Below are 17,076 nucleotides of genomic sequence, written 5' to 3'. Positions count from 1 at the left end.
TATTTAGGCATTCTTGCAACATTATTATATTTTTCTAATTTAGTTTTATTTTTTCATATAGGGTGACTGCATCCATACTACACTTGATCGCACGTTGATCCCCAAGTTCAAATATATCTTGAAAGAAGATAGTGTTTATGCGATAAAAAACTTTTTGGTGATGCATGATAGAAACAAAAAGTGTAGAACGACGACAAATGTCTACTATATTAAATTTATTAATTGTAGTCATATAATTTTGATCCTTTGACGTACGTGCTTTTCTCACAACCAGTATTTAGCTTTATTTATATTTTGTATTGTCAAAGTTTGCATCTCTGAGTTTGTAAGTGGTGTTTCTTGGTTTTAATGGTGGGTTGCTCATGGTGTGAGATGTTACTTGATTCTTTTGTGATGTTGTGTAATGCAGGTTTATGTTGGTTTAGATTCTCCTGTGTTAATTCAGTGATTGTGTTTTTCTCATACTGGTTTAGGAAATCTGATTGTGCAATGCGAGTTTATACTGTAAAAATACTATTTTCATAGAACAAGCAAGTCACGTACTATAAAATAGCCTCATATTTAAAATAAAAATAAATAAATAAATAAAAATCCATCATCTGAGCTATTTAGAAACTCTTTATGAAATTATCAATTTAGCTATTATCTGAAATGATAACAAATATATATTTTGAATTATTGACTAAGTTATGGTAAAAAAATGGCTAAAATATAAACAATATAATATAATATTGGACTAATTTGGCTATTACTATTAGGACTATGAAATACTGAAGCACTAGATTTTGATTTTGGAAGTTTCCTTTTTTGGTGGTGTTTAGTGATTTAGGATGAGGTATGCTTTGTTTGATTAGAGTGATAGAGATTGTAATTTGTGTGATTACTAATGCGTCTTTTTTTTAGGTTTTGAATATTGGTTTGTGTGAAAGATGGTTTGTTCATATATTGTTTTTGCATATAACTTTTTATTTGTTCGTATGCTTAAAGTAGGAGAATACTTAAGTTTTGAACATATAATATTCATTATATCAAATTACCCCTCCCCCCCCCCCCAAAAAAAAAAAAAAAACTAATATACCAAAATTAGTTATTTTGGTGACAATTTTTACTATGATGTAGAATGTATAGATGCATAACAATCCTTATTGGTATCATGATTTATTATTATTATTATTTATATATATTTAACAGTTTATTAATTGATTGGTATTGATTTGCTATAAGATTGATCATTACAAGATTCGGTACGCATATTTTGGAAGGGAAAGTTCTCACAGACCATAATGCACGACATCAAGTATTGATACCAAGGATGACACTGATACCAGTTGATCCAAGACTATCGTTCAAGTTTCAACGGCGGCAGTTCCCTATTATTGTTTCTTATGCAATGACTATAAACAAAAGTCAAGGTCAATCACTCTCTCATGTGAGTTTGTTTTTGAATAGGCCTGTTTTTAGTCACAGTCAGTTTTATGTAGCTATTTCTAGAGTTACAAGTCAAAGGGGTCTGAAAATCTTGATATGTAATGCAGACAAAGTAGATTATTAATTCTACAAATATTGTATATAAAGAAGTGTTCCAAAATTTATAATAAGATGACAAGTTTGCAATTATCTTTTCATGTATTATTATTTTCACCTTTATTTTTAAGTAATTTAAAATGTTAGTCTTAAATATATTTTAGCAGTAACATAATTGGTATAACAATTGTATAATAAAATATTTTTAAAATTCATTTATTTTAGAGATTATATAAAAGTGTATTTCAGAATGTTACAATAAAATGCTTATATTGTTCGATGTCTTACTTAATCAGGTATAGACATCCTATGAACTTTTACGTAAATGGATGAATTTTAAAATAAGTTATGATATTTTTTATTATTCTATATCTTTATTTTAATTTTAATAACTTTCAACAAAAATATATTCATATTTCTTTTAAAAAATTAGTTAAGCAAAACCAAATTTTAAATCGCACGGGTAAAACACTAGTTTACACTCATATTTCGGACCAAAAATTAATTATTTTGACTTTTGGTGACACTTAAAGCCCGTTTCCGATGTGGCCGTCATGCTTAATATTTATTTTTACATTTACAATCCTACATAATTGGTTTTGGGCATTCATGCTCAACATTAATTTATGTTTATTTTAGGCTGTAAATATGCTAAAAATCGATAATACAAGAAAAGAAAAAAAAATTGCAAAAAAAGTGATATGGCACGACCACATCAGCAACGGGCTCTAGGTGTCACCAAAAACCCAAATAATTTATTTTGGGCATGAAATATGAATGAAAATGTAAAAAATGAAAGTCATAGTCATTATTTTCAAATTCAGTTACATAATAATCCTCTTTCTAAAAACGCTGAAAGATACGATCCTGTTTTCACAATTAGCTCAAATACTTATTAGGTTAATTCAGTAATAGAATCGAACCGATTCGGATTTGGTTACCCTATCTATAGCTAATTTTTTGGTTATCTATTATTATATTTATAAAAATTAATCGAAGGGTTAACTAAATAACCGAATACCTATATATATATATATATATATATAGGGATGGGCTATAGTAAAAACACATCTTTTTGTAAAAACTAAAAACGGCTAAAATATATGAATTCTATGTAGAACACGTATGAATTAGCTGTGTAACTAAATGAATTGCGAAATTCATACATGTTCTACATAAAATTCATACATTTTGCAATTCATACAGTTACACAGCCAATTCATACGTGTTCTACATAGAATTCAACCGTTTTTAGTTTTTTTTTTTGATGAAATTACATTATAAATAATACAAACCATACACACACCCCACCTAGTGGTTATTGTGGCCGAGAGTACTCGAACCTGTGACCTCTTGGACAACCGTTTTTAGTTTTTACAAAAAGATGTGTTTTTATTATAGCCCAACTCTATATATATAGATATATATATACACACACATTATATAATTATTTAATTAAAAAAAGTCCTATTTTCTAATTCTAAATTAGAATTACGCCACACAGACACTCGGACTCGACTCGGCACTCCTGTTCTCTAAAACCCTGCATTCCTCCGAGCCCTCACGCATCGTCCGCCGCTACCGCTGCCGCCGCCGCGTTTGCCGCCCTCCACCAACACCACAGCAGGCGTCACCCTGCTCGTCCGACGGCGCCGCCCCCCTCCGGCCAGGAAGGTTTTGAATTTCAGAATTTGTATTTCAGATTTTGTGCGTTTAAATTGTAGGGCGTTTGAAATTCAGGTTTTGGGGCGTTTGAATTTCAGATTTTGTATAGCTCGGTATTTTCACTTGATTTGTTGGAAGCAATGAATGATTCAGTTTTAGGCTTTTAGCGCTATAATTGATTATTTGATTTTGTCATCAACTCCATCTGCTTGTGAAAATGCCTAAATGAGAATCAACAATTATGATGCGTGTTTACATGTTTATAGAAAGCATGAATTGAATTTGGTCATCAACTCCAGCTTAACATCGAATCCCAGACGCAGCAGCGCAACATTTTAATGGAGGAGAAACCAGAGCAACTGTCAGCTTCCGACAACAAAAGCGTACCTAATTTATGTGAAGAGTGCAACATTAATGCATCAAAGTACAAGTGCCCAGGATGCTCTCGCCGCACGTGTAGCCTTACTTGCGTCAATTCCCACAAGCAGCGCACCGCCTGCAGCGGGAGACGACCGCTTACTAATTTCATCCCGATTTCCCAATTCGATGATAACCAGCTTGTTTCAGGTATTTATATTGTGAAATCTGTATTTTTCTTAACTGCTCTTGCATCAATTTATCGACCGCTCTTGTGATCATTTTGGAAAAGTCTGCAAGTGTTTCAAGGGCTGTCTGCTAAGTGTTTCAAGGGCTGTCCTGTCCTGTCTGAAAAGAAAATATGATTTTTCATGCTTTTCGGTTCTTATGAGGCTTTGGGGGTTAATATATGTTTTGGGATGAAATGCTTGATGGGCTCTCGCCCAAGTGCACGATTGTGTGAAGAGATTCTGCTTGGTAAGGGATTCTGCTTGTAATTATTTTGTCCATTTCGATAGATTATAACATGCTCGAGGATGTGAAGAGAGTTGCTGATTCTGCTCAGAGGATGAGAGTTACAGTATGCGGGTATTCTCATTTTAGGCTTCCTTACCCCCTCAAAAATCTTCGGGGTGCTGCTGCAAGTCGTAGAACAAAATTACTTTTCCTTGCCAATGGCATGTCGAAGAGAGAGAAGAACAAGACTTACTACAACCATATGTAAGTTTGCAACCTCTTGAGATTGTTTTGGTGATTGTTCAAGGGTTCTACTTTACCTTTTCTAATTAAGGATTATGAATACTTGATCATTGGCATTTGTTTCCAGGAAAAAATTCATATCCTGGACTGTCGAATGGCGGTTTCATTTAACTGATGTAGTGCTGCTTGATCATGGGTGAGAACTCTGGCAGGATAATTTACATGGAGAATGTCTTCTTTTTTTTTTCCCACATTAATTGTTTATTTATTCTGAGATGCCCTTTCACCATTACATGTTGTGTTTTAATTTGTAATCCTCACATGAATTTTGTTTGCTGCAGAATACACGAGAATGCAACTTTCTTTTCTGTGATTGAGAAACACTTAAAACCTGGTCCATGGAACCACCAGTTGAAACAATTCTGTGACGAGAGCCTAGATTCTCTTAAATTTTTCATCCGGAAATATCCAAAGGTTCTCTTTTGACCTTTTTCTTATACTGCTTATTCATTTGATCTACATCTGGATTGTTGACTTGTTCAAGATGCTAGGTTTTAGATTTTAGATTTGTGTTCTGTATTACATGCTGCAAAACTGAATGGAGGTTCTATAAATATTTGAACACTAGCTGACTCAATTTCAGCTTTACATATTCATGTAAAGTTTCTGATTTAGAGATAGCTTGCCGTTCTTGATTGGATGCCCTCTGTGATCACCACTCTAATTTTTCTTTTGTAACATACAGGGACCAAAATCACCTTTTTGCCAATTAGACATAAATGCGCCAATCCGTGAGCAGTTAGCTAATATAGTTGTTCTGGAATACCCCGTTATCCATGTCTTTCTACCCTCACACAGCTGTGATTTTGATGTAATGAAAAAATCCATTCCGAGGAAAGTGGAGATTAAGGAGCCTGCTCATCGTGATTACCCAAGTCCTAAAGGCGTAACTTTTAAGGAGGAAGAAATTGAAGATGGGGGCTCACCAGATCCTCTTGTCTCGGATCTCTTGAGTCATAAGATGAGGGTAAGTGAGAATCAACCAAAACAGTTGGTTCACAGCCCACGAGTTGTCAAAGCTGCAAAGTCAGCCAATCCAGTTTCTCACTGTGATAATCACACTGTCACAAGTGAAGACAGTAAAACAGGCACCCGTTCCTGCATTGAGGAGTTGGCTGAAATTCCTGATCTGGATTTTGATTTTGAGTCGGGTTTTATTGATGTGTACCCAGACCTTACCACAGATGCTAACTCTGACGACTTTCTTGATTTTGATCGGATACCATTATCCAAACAAAAGGAAGTCGAGGAAGGAGAGTATCTCATGGAGGAAGAACTAGAGGAGGGAGAGATAGCATAAATACTGAACCATATTTCCTTGCAGCTTTGGTGCTATATATAGTTGATGGGTGTCAGTCTAGAAAACCTGCACCATTGCATTGCCAGCTAAAGCAATGATTGAAGCTCAACCCAAACTCGTGTGCGTTTCCAGGTCAGCCTCTAGCTTTCGATTGATTGGCCTCTTTGGATTACTTCTTGGCAAGAGCCAACACTTTTCCTCCTTGGAGACTTCAGATTGCTAGCAGCTATGTCATGTTCCCTTACAACGTTGTTTTTCAATTTTCAAATCTTTTGAAGTGTTGGAATTCCATCTCCCTTCAACTCAGATGTGGAAGATCAGCAAAGGAATTCCATCTCTCTTCAACTCAGTTTGTACAGTTTGGTGATGACATGTGGGAGTGAAATGAACGTTTATTTCCAATTCTCATTTATTAGGAATCATCATTTCCATTCTCATTCCATTGTCATATGTTTTATTTAGGAATCATCATTCCATCGAAGAAATGCATACTTTTATGAGAAAAATATTAAATATCAGTCATTCCTCTCCTTTTTCATGGTCTACCCATGTTCAATTATCTTCAAATCCCTCTCACTTCACAATATATCTTCTTAATTTTTCTTTTTCTTTCATTCACAAAATATTTTCTTATTTTTGTTCTGGACATAATTCTATTAATTGCCACCTTTAAAATTTTCATAATTCACTAGCTATATTACCACTTTTAAAATTGTGGAGTTTTTTTTTCCACTCACTAAATATATAAATGATATTGCTTAAAATTCCTATCTAAGGAAGACGTTTTATGGATGTAGTGAGTATATATTTTGCGTCTATTATTTTTGTTTGTTTTTCATATTGACAAGTTAAATCTCGTGTATTTCATAAATCAATTTATAATTGTGTAATTTTTTTCACATTATTAACTACAATTAAAAGATTAGCTGCAAAATTAAATAAGAATTAAGTTTTAAAATCTCGTGTATTTCATAAATCAATTTATAATTGTGTAATTTTTTTCACATTATTAACTACAATTAAAAGATTAGCTGCAAAATTAAATAAGAATTAAGTTTTAAAATTTTATGAAGGTAATATAAGAAATTCATATGGAAAGGCTTATTACATATGAAAAAAACTCAAGAATTAATTTTAGAATTAAAAAATAACAACCCTTTTATAATAAAAATTATAAATTGTATGATTAATAAAATGATTATGATTCATAAAATTCAATAATAACTATAAAAAAAAACTATAGTTAATAATATAGAAAACTATATCGCAATGATATTTGAATTTCTAGAAAGCGAACATAGGACAAAAATTTCCAAATATTAGCATCTACTTGTATCTTTTAAATTAATTGAATGTAGAATAAATAACTCAGCTTCCGTGAAATTGTTTACGTCCATTAGACAAAAATTTCCAAATACTAGCATCTATTTTTACGTTTTAAATTAATTGAATGTAGAATCAATAACTCAGCTTCAGTGAAATTGTTCACGTCCCACTACAGCCCTGCGACCAATAAATTGTTTAATTTTAAGGGGTCAGATCCCACATGGCCTGCTTCACAACCAAAAATATAAGCATTAATTTAAACCATAATTATTTGATTCAAACTGAAATAGTAATGCATTTGCATCTATGTATGTAACGACAGATTAAAAAAAATCGACATGATTCCGTTCTTAATTTGCACCCTTTCTTTCTGATCAAATTACTTATTATCAAACCGTTTAACGACTAATAGTATTTTTTGATACTACATAATCTAAACAATGAACAATGAAAGAAGCTGGTTACAACACAAGAAGATTGATCATAACCTACTCATACAAAAAAAAACATTTTTGTGTCAGAGTAATTGGTAAAATGGAAGAAATCTTTGCGTGATCTAAATTTGTTAATAAATCCAGCTCTTGTATATCTACTGTTGGGAATTATTAGAGTATCTCTTCATCCAACAATCATTATATTAACACATATATAACTTAGTATCATTCGTATACTCATAAGGGCTTGTTGTGATCTAGATCTTTGGTTCCTGAAAACTTAAACATTCAAATAAATATTTAATACATCATAAATATTTGTGGCGAAGTGTTTGATGGGACAAAATTTAATTATAAGATATTCAAATTCAACTAATTAAGTATACGACATAATTTTGATATTGTTTGGGTTATTAGGGCATTGAGTAACGGTGTTACTCGAAATTCCCCTTCCCATATATTGACATTCAATAATTACATTAAATGTTTTACTAATAGTAGCATTAACAACAATTTAAGTAAATTTTACAGAATCGTTTTCGGTGAAGCCTGTTACAAAACTATGGATTAGTTTTCACTTAAGCACAAACAAATTTATTAGTCCTACACATCCCTAAACCAACCTCACTAATTGCAGATGATTGGCTTAAAACATTTTTTTATATAAAAATTAAACAAATAAAAAAGGAAAAACAATGTATTTTGGAAGTACGATTTGCAAGAATCCACTTTCCATGTACTAATTTTGTATATAAATAGTAGCAACGCCATTTTAATTTCCAACACGATTACCCATTATTCCAATTTCCTTTGCTCCACAACCATGGCAGTTATGCAGAAACTCTGTCGTGTGCTTTTCGGTTTCTTCTTAATCATAGGTAAATAAACTTATTTCTTTCAGTTATTTTCAAGATTGATTTCTGATGAAGCCCAGAAAGTTGTGTTGGTTTTATACTTTTAATTTTAATATATAGTCACAAGTTAGATGGTCGAACCATGGATTTTGATGAGATGTTTCGTTTTCCCCGTTTCTTTGTTTTGCGTAAATATGCAGCTTCTGTGAGAGTTTCGAACATCAAATTGTAATTAATATTAATTAATCTAGTCGATAGATTTTCAATCTTCAATCTTTATTTGCAGTAAAATTGTCAATCGCTTCGGCGACGGTTTTCACGCTCCAAAACAGCTGTAGCTACACAATCTGGCCGGGCACGCTCTCCGGCAACGGCGCCGCCATCCTCGGCGACGGCGGCTTCGCATTGACTCCCGGAGCCACCATCCAGCTGCCGGCCCCGCCGGGCTGGTCGGGCCGCTTCTGGGCAAGAACCGGATGCAACTTCGACGCCGCCGGCAATGGCCGATGCACCACCGGGGACTGTGGCGGCACGCTGAAGTGCAACGGCGGCGGCGAGCCGCCCGTCAGCCTGGCGGAGTTCACCCTCGTCGGTGCGGCGGGCAAGGACTTCTACGACGTCAGCCTCGTCGACGGCTACAACGTGGGCTTGGGCGTGCGGCCGTCGGGCGGCGCCGGCGACTGCCAGTACGCCGGCTGCGTGGCCGACCTGAACGGGAGCTGCCCGAAGGAGCTGGAGATGGCGGACGCCGGCGGGGTGGTGGTGGCGTGCAAGAGCGCCTGCGCCGCCTTCAACACGCCCGAGTACTGCTGCACGGGCGAGCACGCGACGCCGGGGACGTGCGCGCCCACGCAGTACTCGAGGTTGTTCAAGGCGGCGTGCCCGGCGGCGTATAGCTACGCGTACGACGACGCGTCGAGCACATGCACCTGCACCGGCTCCGATTATTTGATCACATTTTGCCCCACAGCCTGAACTACAATTCGTGTTGTTTTATTTTTAGGTTATTAATGGGTTTTTTAGGTAATTAATGGTTTTATTAGTTATTCATTTATAATGTTGATGGTTAGGATTCTTGATTTATCGTAGCTTAATGAGATTATGTTTTGACATGTATTGTCGTGTTACCTCGTATCCTATGATATAACATGAAACATTTTTTAATTATTAATTAATTTAATGAGCGTTTAATTAAATACACACTTTATGTTTATTTTGATTTTTTTCATGAACTTTGATATTTATAAAAAAAATGTACAAATATCATGATTCTAGTAATATTATCACCATTTTAAATTATATTCAAATTGAAATTGACATTACATCCTTCGTGACAAAAGTTAAATGAATTATTAGCAACGTACAAACATAAAATGAGATAACAAAATTATATATTGCTCTCTATTGGAACATTTAGTCAAATAGGTGGACGTCCAACAACTTTGCTTGGTGAATATAGCATTTAGCTATATTGTTATTCATGGTGGAAGTTACCTATTGCTTCATTTTATCCAATTATAATCTTATATTTACTACCCACAAATTAATATCATTAATTTTAGCTACTCTAGAACATATATTAACTCAAAACTAATTAAGTTTAGATACTCATTCGAGTGATCGTATTATGTTGTCAACACATATGGATCCCAAATGCCTACACAAACCACAAGGGATTCTGTAACTCAAATTCTACAGATCTAGGTCGGGATGACCAACAAGATCAAGAACACTTGGATGAACCCTTCTCCTTTTTTTGATGAGATAAACCTAAAATAAAGATCACTGTGTTTTAATTTCAAAGAAACTGGTATATTCCACTTATCCTCCTGAAATGATGATGTTTTAATATGTCAATTGTTCGGCGTCATTCGTTAAACTGACCATTAGTTCATGTTGATAATGGAGAAATAGTCCCACACATTAATTGTTGAATAGATTGTGGGTAAATAAGAGTAAGTTATAAGGGTAAAATTATCTAAATTAGTATCCAAAAATAGAGTGTGCATAAATTTGAGGGACCTACTAAAAATGAAAGATATGGAGTACATGAATATGGGGGGGGGGGGGGGGGGGAGTATATATATTATAATAAACTCTATTTGGCATTTATTACTAGCAACTGAAAGTTAAAAGAATTATATACCATATATATTTATATATATAGAGGCATTTGCAAAAATGCCCTTTTCTTATAAACACTTGTAAAAATGCCCTTTTTCACTTATGAAAAAGGGCATTTTTACAAGTGTTTATAAGAAAAGGGCATTTTTGCCTATTAACACATATATTTATGTGAAGCAACAGGAAGTAACGTTGACTGTGGATCTCTATATAGAAGACACAAGTCATGGGAATTGAACTAAAAAATAAAAAGATGGTCGGTCGAGACAAATATATTTTAATATTTATAGGTCATAAAATTAGTTTACGGGAACAAAGTACAAAAATCACAGTATAAAAATTGATTTTCAGATTTGTTCGTGGAATTGAGGTTTTTTTATGACTGAATGGTCTCCGCACAAGATAGATAGATTGGAGCGGTCAATGATTAAAGAAATTAAAACTATTAATTATACTATTATTATGTATATCGAAATTAGCTAGAGGCGCTCACAATTTTTTTTAAAACCGTAAATCAAGTTGGACCAAATATTATTTGTACGGTTTAATTTGATTTGATTTATAATTTAAAAAATATAATTTGATTTATATTTCTAGAAATTGCACTAACTCAAACCGCGAACACTTCTAATAAGGACGGTAGGTAATTTAGTAGTAGTATTCCTACTAATCTAGTAAAAATGATTAGTCAAAGATGTTGTATAGATGAGTTAGATTAGCAAGTTGAATTGTTATTAGATTATGGCCAAATCCTCAGCTTAAGATGCCTAGTAAGAAGAAGGAAGAAAAGTGAATGATATGAATGTAGACTATGAGCTTAAAAAAAAAGGTCAAAATGAGAAGAAAAAGTCCCACAAATGAAATTTCCGAATTCATTTCATAATGGTTTTGAGTCATGGCCTAGCCCGTGACCGCGGCTCGAAACGTTAGCTGTGGTTCTGACTCGGTCTCGGTTGGCGTTTTAATTTTGGACTCGTATTAGGCCTAATATAAATCCTGTTATGTCTATTCTCCTTATAATTTTATGAAATTCAACTAAAACACTCGAACAAGAATAATACTTAACGAGATAGTAAAATTAAGGTACAAACTTGTTTCAACCATTTCTCTTACAATTGTCATCAAATGCAACCTAGCTAAATAATACTAGTTCACGTATGGTTGTCAACCGAACTAAATAATTTGACAACTTGCTAAGACTGATTCGAAATCCACACTCACATATTACATAATTTTGCCAACATTTTTTTTAATCTCATTTTTTGGCAAAATTTTAGAAATTTTGAAGTTTGTTTGTAGGATATTGTATGCTATTGTTTTGCTTTGAAAGTATGACTAAGCTCTTGGATGTTTTTCTTGGAGGCGTTGGCAGCCCATAAGGTAGGCTTTGTTAGGTTTGGAAGCCCAACTGGTTCACGGTAAGTCCTACCTTTCTAAATTAATTGAATTGATTCGTGCCTTTCTCAATTCTCATAGCACATTAAAGTTTTCATGAAATGATTCGATTTTATTTTTAATATCTATGTATATGTATATTTTGGCAAAAGACGAACATATATAAATCTAACTAGAATCACAAGAAACAATATGAAGATGCCATTAACACAACTTCACGCACCACATCGTACTCTCTATTAGCTCAAAAAAGTCTTCACAAAACATTGACTTTTCCTCATCTTCTACTTCACATGCAAAGTCCACCGCCAAAATTTGATTTTCAATATCTAAATTTGTGCTTTGCTATATATTGGACGAGTTACATCTGAATAAACTGAAAAAAGAAATTGCACAAAACTTTTCCACAAAATCAAGAAGAGAATACTAATATATATGCTTCCTTTTCCTTATCATATTAAACTAAAATAGGATTGCTATACAACACGAGACGAAATGATCCGATCTGTCCACGAAAAAAGAGAGAGAGAAGGATCCAATTTACATAATTGATATAAACCAAGTATACAAACTCAGTTAATAACAAAATCACAAGTTTCTCCTCTTCCACATGTACTAACATCAATCCCTAAGAAAGGGCCCGTTTCCAATTTTGCGGTTGCATCGATTAGGGTAAAAAGCCTCGCAAAGCTTATTATACCTGTCCACATCAAAGTTGTGGAGTTTGATGAGCTTGTGTTGTTTAGCTTTGAACCTGCTCTGGAAATAGCCTTCAAAAGAGGGCTCTGTGGAAGTCCTCAAAAAGAAAGCATAGGCTAACGCAAAATGGAGCGACGTCACAAAGAAGCAAATGGGCTCCATCACATCCCAGCTCAACTCCCAAAATGTAAGCCTCATGAAGCCCAATGTTTGGAGGGCCAAAAAGCCCAGCCCGCAATACAGCTCAGCTCGCACCAGAGATCGGGCCTTTTCGTCTATAGCCGACTTTTGCTGCTCCAGATTTCCCAACTCTCTCCTTCTCGGGTCGGAAGGCATCGCTATTGATTGCGAAATTAGTGCCTCCATTGATTTTGCCACCTGTAAATTAAATTATTCGCTCATTTAACGTGTAAAAGATATAAATAATTGAATGCATTGGGAAGCATGCCTCCATGTTTTGCGGGAAAAACAGAAAGTTTGTTGAGGAAAATGACAAAACAAACCAAACCACTATCCCACGAATCTTGGTAAAAAGACAAAATACACCTCTTCAGGCTCTGATTCTAAGTTCTAACGTTATAACATCACAAATTCTTAACTAAAAACATCCATCACAAATTCAAGGAAAAACAATGCAATAAGGGTAAATGGATCTTACTATTATTATCTACTCCCATGATTTCTCGTCAAAGCACTTTATAGTAAGAAAGGAGAAAATTATACTCCTAGCTATCACATAAAAAATTGGGAAAGTAAAAAAATTGTACTAACGGTGTGTTTGCTTAATGCAATGGTATAAATTTATCACTTAAATTTCAAATGTTTTTTTTTCAAAATTAATTAACGTAATAACATCGATCAATTGTTTTTATTTATCTTCATGTGGAAATTTACATGATAAAAGAAAGCAAGAAACAAGGTTGAAGTTTTAATATGTATATACCTGATCGGGGCGGAGAAAAACGACAGCACCCAAAACGATGACGTTCCCGGAGTGATCCAATGTCTTAGCGAACTCCGCACCCATTTCCGTGCAGCCGCAGGCGTCGACGCATATCCGTACAAACTCGGGGTATGGAAGCGTAGTTGCCGGAATATTCCTGAGTCTCTCTCTAACAACCTCCAGTTTCACGAACCTCAACACCCTCTTGGCGTCGGCGGCGCTCACGCGGAGCCCCCCGTCCTCGCCGAGACAGGGGAGCTGGTGGCCGGCGATGCTCATCGACTTGAGCTTCTCCCTCAGCTTATCGCCGACGGGGAGCGATAGAATAGAGGGGAGGGCGTTGGGGGCGGAGTGGTTGTTCAACGCCCGACGCTGGAGGAAGCGGCGGAAGAAGCTGGGAGACACGGATCCGCGGTGGCGGTGGGCCGGCGACGGCGGAGGAGAAGGCGAGTGCATTCTGATTGGAGATGGAAATTGAGGGGTGGTGTCGGAGAAGAGGCGCTTCGAAAGAGATCTGCGAAGCGCCATTTGGGAGTAGAGAGAGAATCTGGGATGGTGAAATGGTGGTGTGGGGAGGAGGGCTATTTATAGTCCTCCAAGGTTGGAGGAAGAGAGAGAGAGACTTGGCATTTGATTTATTGGGAGAATCAATGTGGAATCTGCGGCGCTAATCTTTTAATCTAAGGTCAGATTCTACCCACACCGAGTAAACAGAACAAATAGGGTCTGAAATCTTTCATTTTGCACACATAAAATCGTGTTGATTTTTTTAAATTTGGATAATTTTGGTTTGTTTTAATTTCTTTTGGTAAAGAAACTTTTTTTTTTTTTTTTTTTTAAATATATGGAGGGAGTAACTTTCAAGTTGCTATATATCAATGAATACAAAAAATGCTTTTAGTTTCTTATTTATAAATAAATATGAAAACTACTTTTTTAGGGGACGAAATTGCATTTAGTTTCCTATTAAATAAATATTTTATCTTTTACTAATGAAAACCTATATATAGTTTCATGTAATGAAAATGTCCTTGAATATTTTCTATGTAAATCTGCTAAGCAAAAAATCATGGAATTTGACCATATTTTAGTAACATTTTATGAAAATAAATTCATTTCTATGTACAGTTCATTTTAACGATAGTCTGATTTAAGTTAGCGGATATTATTATATAGATTTAAATTAATGAAAAAAATTAATTAGCGAGTATTTATATTATTTATTATGAATGGTTGCTCAGTAATGTTCGGATTTCATTGACACAAATAATTAATTATTATAATAATTTATATTTAGTAATATAAATATATTGTAAATGAGTTTTGACGATTAGTGGATATTATTATACGAGTTCGAGACGAGAACATATCGTAAAATCTACTATCAATAAAATGCAGGTTTTCATTTTCGGAGCCGCCTAAACCCCCAAAATCTTGAGTTATTACCCCCTTTTCTTTTCTTATCTTTTATCCTTTTACAAGGAAAAAAAAATGAAAGAAGAAGAAGAAGAAGAAAACAAGCTACGATGAAAGATATGGAGCTAGCATAAATATTATCGTGTATCATTATTATTGAAGCGGTAAATAAGATAGCTAGCTAAGCTCGGATGGGATTCTCTGTCCCACTATTTTGTGTGTACCACTTTTAATTTATCTATATTTTATAATTGTTTTTATAAAAATAAAAAATATTATTATATTTCTAATTAATATTTATAACTAAAAATTGAAAATTTTAAAAATTATATACCCTAACTTTGAATTAATGAACCCAAATAATCAATTATTAATTCAAATAAATATAAAAAAATAATTATAAACCCTAATTGGATGAGTGAATCCTTGTTAATTATCTTTTTATAATATTAAAGCATAATAAATTAAAATTGAAGAAAATATAATTAAAAATTATAATAAATTAAGAGTGGTACACGGTAGTACACACAAAATAGTGGGACATAGGATCCCACGTGAGCTAAGATAGTCAATATCGATATTAGACGAAGAGGGTGTTTGGCTAAGCTTATTTTAAAGAGCTTATAAGTTCTTGGAGCTTATAAGATGTTTCAAGAGCTTATAAGATATAATTTTTAAGAGTTTATAAGTTGTTAAAGTGCTTGGATAATTGAGCTTATAAGTTAGAGAGATAAAATATTTTTTCATAGAGAGAAAATCGAAGAAAAATAAATTTGAATGATATATGATGAAAATAATAAATTATAATTGAAAAATATTTGTAAAAGGATTGTTGAATATGAGATTATAAAAAAATAAGTTGGGGTAGAGAAACTTATTTTTGTGGGAGCTTATAAGCTCTTGAAACTTATTTTTAGAGCTTATAAGCTGTTTAAGAGCTCATTTTGCCAAACACTTTGAAGGGGCTTATAAACCCCTAAACAGCGTATAAGCTGTTTTTAGGAGTTTATAAGCTCAGCCAAACACCCTCGAAGTGCATTGAGATGAAAACTGTGGAAATAATTTGGCAGGAATTGAGGAAAACACGCAAGGGAGCAAATGGGTGTAGTAGACATCCCACTCATGTTTGAGAATCCCACAACCCCAACCAAATGGAATCCGATGTCCTTAATCCTTAGCCTTAGGTGTGATTCCACTTCCCCATTTGGTTGGGGATTCTATAATTCCTTCTCCTCACCTCATCCCCGTATCTCTCACAATTAATTATTGTTTCCCAAATTCTCCCGTGAAATCTAATGTATATAGAAAACGGATCGAGTCGAAACTGGAAAACAGGTAAGGGCGAGACAGATCGCGGATCGTAGATCACAACTGATTATAAAACACGGATAATTCAAAATAATTATTTGATCATGTAAATATTGTTGTAAAAAAATAGTCATTGATATCAATGGATATCATAATGCAAAAAAACTCAAAATAAAGATAATGTTTCAATAGCTATCATAATGCTAAAAAAAAAGGTAATGTTTCAATAAATATTATTCCATTATAATGTTAAAAAAAATAATCAATGTTCCAATAGATATTATAATGCTAAAAAAACAAAATAATATTGTTGTTGCTGAGAATTGAATTTGCGACCCTACAACATTGAGATGATTAATGTTTCAATAGATTTCATAATGCTAAAAAAAGCAAAATAAAATAATGTTTCAATATATATTATAATGCTAAAAAAAGTAAAAACAATATTATTATTGCTGAGAATTGAACTTGTGACCTACAACATTGAGATGGTTAAAAAAGATCAAAATAATGTTTCAATAGATATCATAATGCTAAAAAAATCTGAATTTTTTGTGGGTATTTTAAATTTGAATTTTTGTGGGACGACATTAAGAATGAGATTAGCTGTGAGTGCGCAGGAAAACTTAAGGTGACGTATTTGGGAGGTAATTTGGTTCTCATTCAAAGTGTTAGCGAGACTCCTACGGCAACAGCTTTAGAGGAACTCAATGAATGGAGTTCCTTTTGGTTCCAATGGTATAGGGAGTGGAAGTACGTTGACGTATGTCAGCATCGTGTTGTTTGGACGAGATGGCTCGGTGTCCCTCTTCATGCTTGGAACCCTAGGTTCTTCGATGTCGCAAGTGCAAACTTTGCGCGGGTTCTCAAAATCGATGATGACACAAAGAATAAACAAAATCTGGAAGAGGCCTTCATCCAAGTTTCCACAGGGCTCAGATCAGTTGACAGGGTGATGGAATGTAGAATTGA

At 34.1% G+C, this 17,076-nt stretch overlaps 3 protein-coding genes across 4 annotated transcripts; 2 read left to right on the top strand and 1 right to left on the bottom strand.

Moving 5' to 3' along the window:
* The first annotated feature begins 2,977 nt into the window (after positions 1-2,977).
* Positions 2,978-6,042, top strand: LOC131010429 (uncharacterized). 2 transcript variants are annotated; one of them, XM_057937940.1, is made up of 6 exons: positions 2,978-3,198; positions 3,489-3,756; positions 4,065-4,266; positions 4,373-4,441; positions 4,587-4,719; positions 4,991-6,042. In XM_057937940.1, the coding sequence occupies exons 2-6, from the start codon at positions 3,528-3,530 to the stop codon at positions 5,603-5,605; spliced, it is 1,248 nt and encodes a 415-aa protein (XP_057793923.1). In that variant the 5' UTR covers positions 2,978-3,198; positions 3,489-3,527; the 3' UTR covers positions 5,606-6,042. The 2 variants fall into 2 exon arrangements, with proteins under 2 accessions (XP_057793923.1, XP_057793924.1); XM_057937941.1 differs by having other exon boundaries at positions 3,456-3,756.
* A 2,110-nt stretch (positions 6,043-8,152) lies between these two features.
* Positions 8,153-9,392, top strand: LOC131010431 (pathogenesis-related protein 5-like). The gene is made up of 2 exons (XM_057937944.1): positions 8,153-8,243; positions 8,506-9,392. The coding sequence occupies exons 1-2, from the start codon at positions 8,189-8,191 to the stop codon at positions 9,192-9,194; spliced, it is 744 nt and encodes a 247-aa protein (XP_057793927.1). The 5' UTR covers positions 8,153-8,188; the 3' UTR covers positions 9,195-9,392.
* A 2,752-nt stretch (positions 9,393-12,144) lies between these two features.
* Positions 12,145-13,949, bottom strand: LOC131010430 (calcium uniporter protein 4, mitochondrial). The gene is made up of 2 exons (XM_057937942.1): positions 13,381-13,949; positions 12,145-12,815 (listed from the first exon to the last, which is right to left on the bottom strand). The coding sequence occupies exons 1-2, from the start codon at positions 13,906-13,908 to the stop codon at positions 12,360-12,362; spliced, it is 984 nt and encodes a 327-aa protein (XP_057793925.1). The 5' UTR covers positions 13,909-13,949; the 3' UTR covers positions 12,145-12,359.
* Between the last annotated feature and the right edge of the window lie 3,127 nt (positions 13,950-17,076).

This window comes from Salvia miltiorrhiza, chromosome 2 (genome assembly GCF_028751815.1).
Source record: "Salvia miltiorrhiza cultivar Shanhuang (shh) chromosome 2, IMPLAD_Smil_shh, whole genome shotgun sequence".
Taxonomy (NCBI): Eukaryota; Viridiplantae; Streptophyta; class Magnoliopsida; order Lamiales; family Lamiaceae; genus Salvia; species Salvia miltiorrhiza.
Note: the sequence above shows the minus strand (reverse complement) of the source record. Positions and strands in the feature narration are given on the sequence as shown.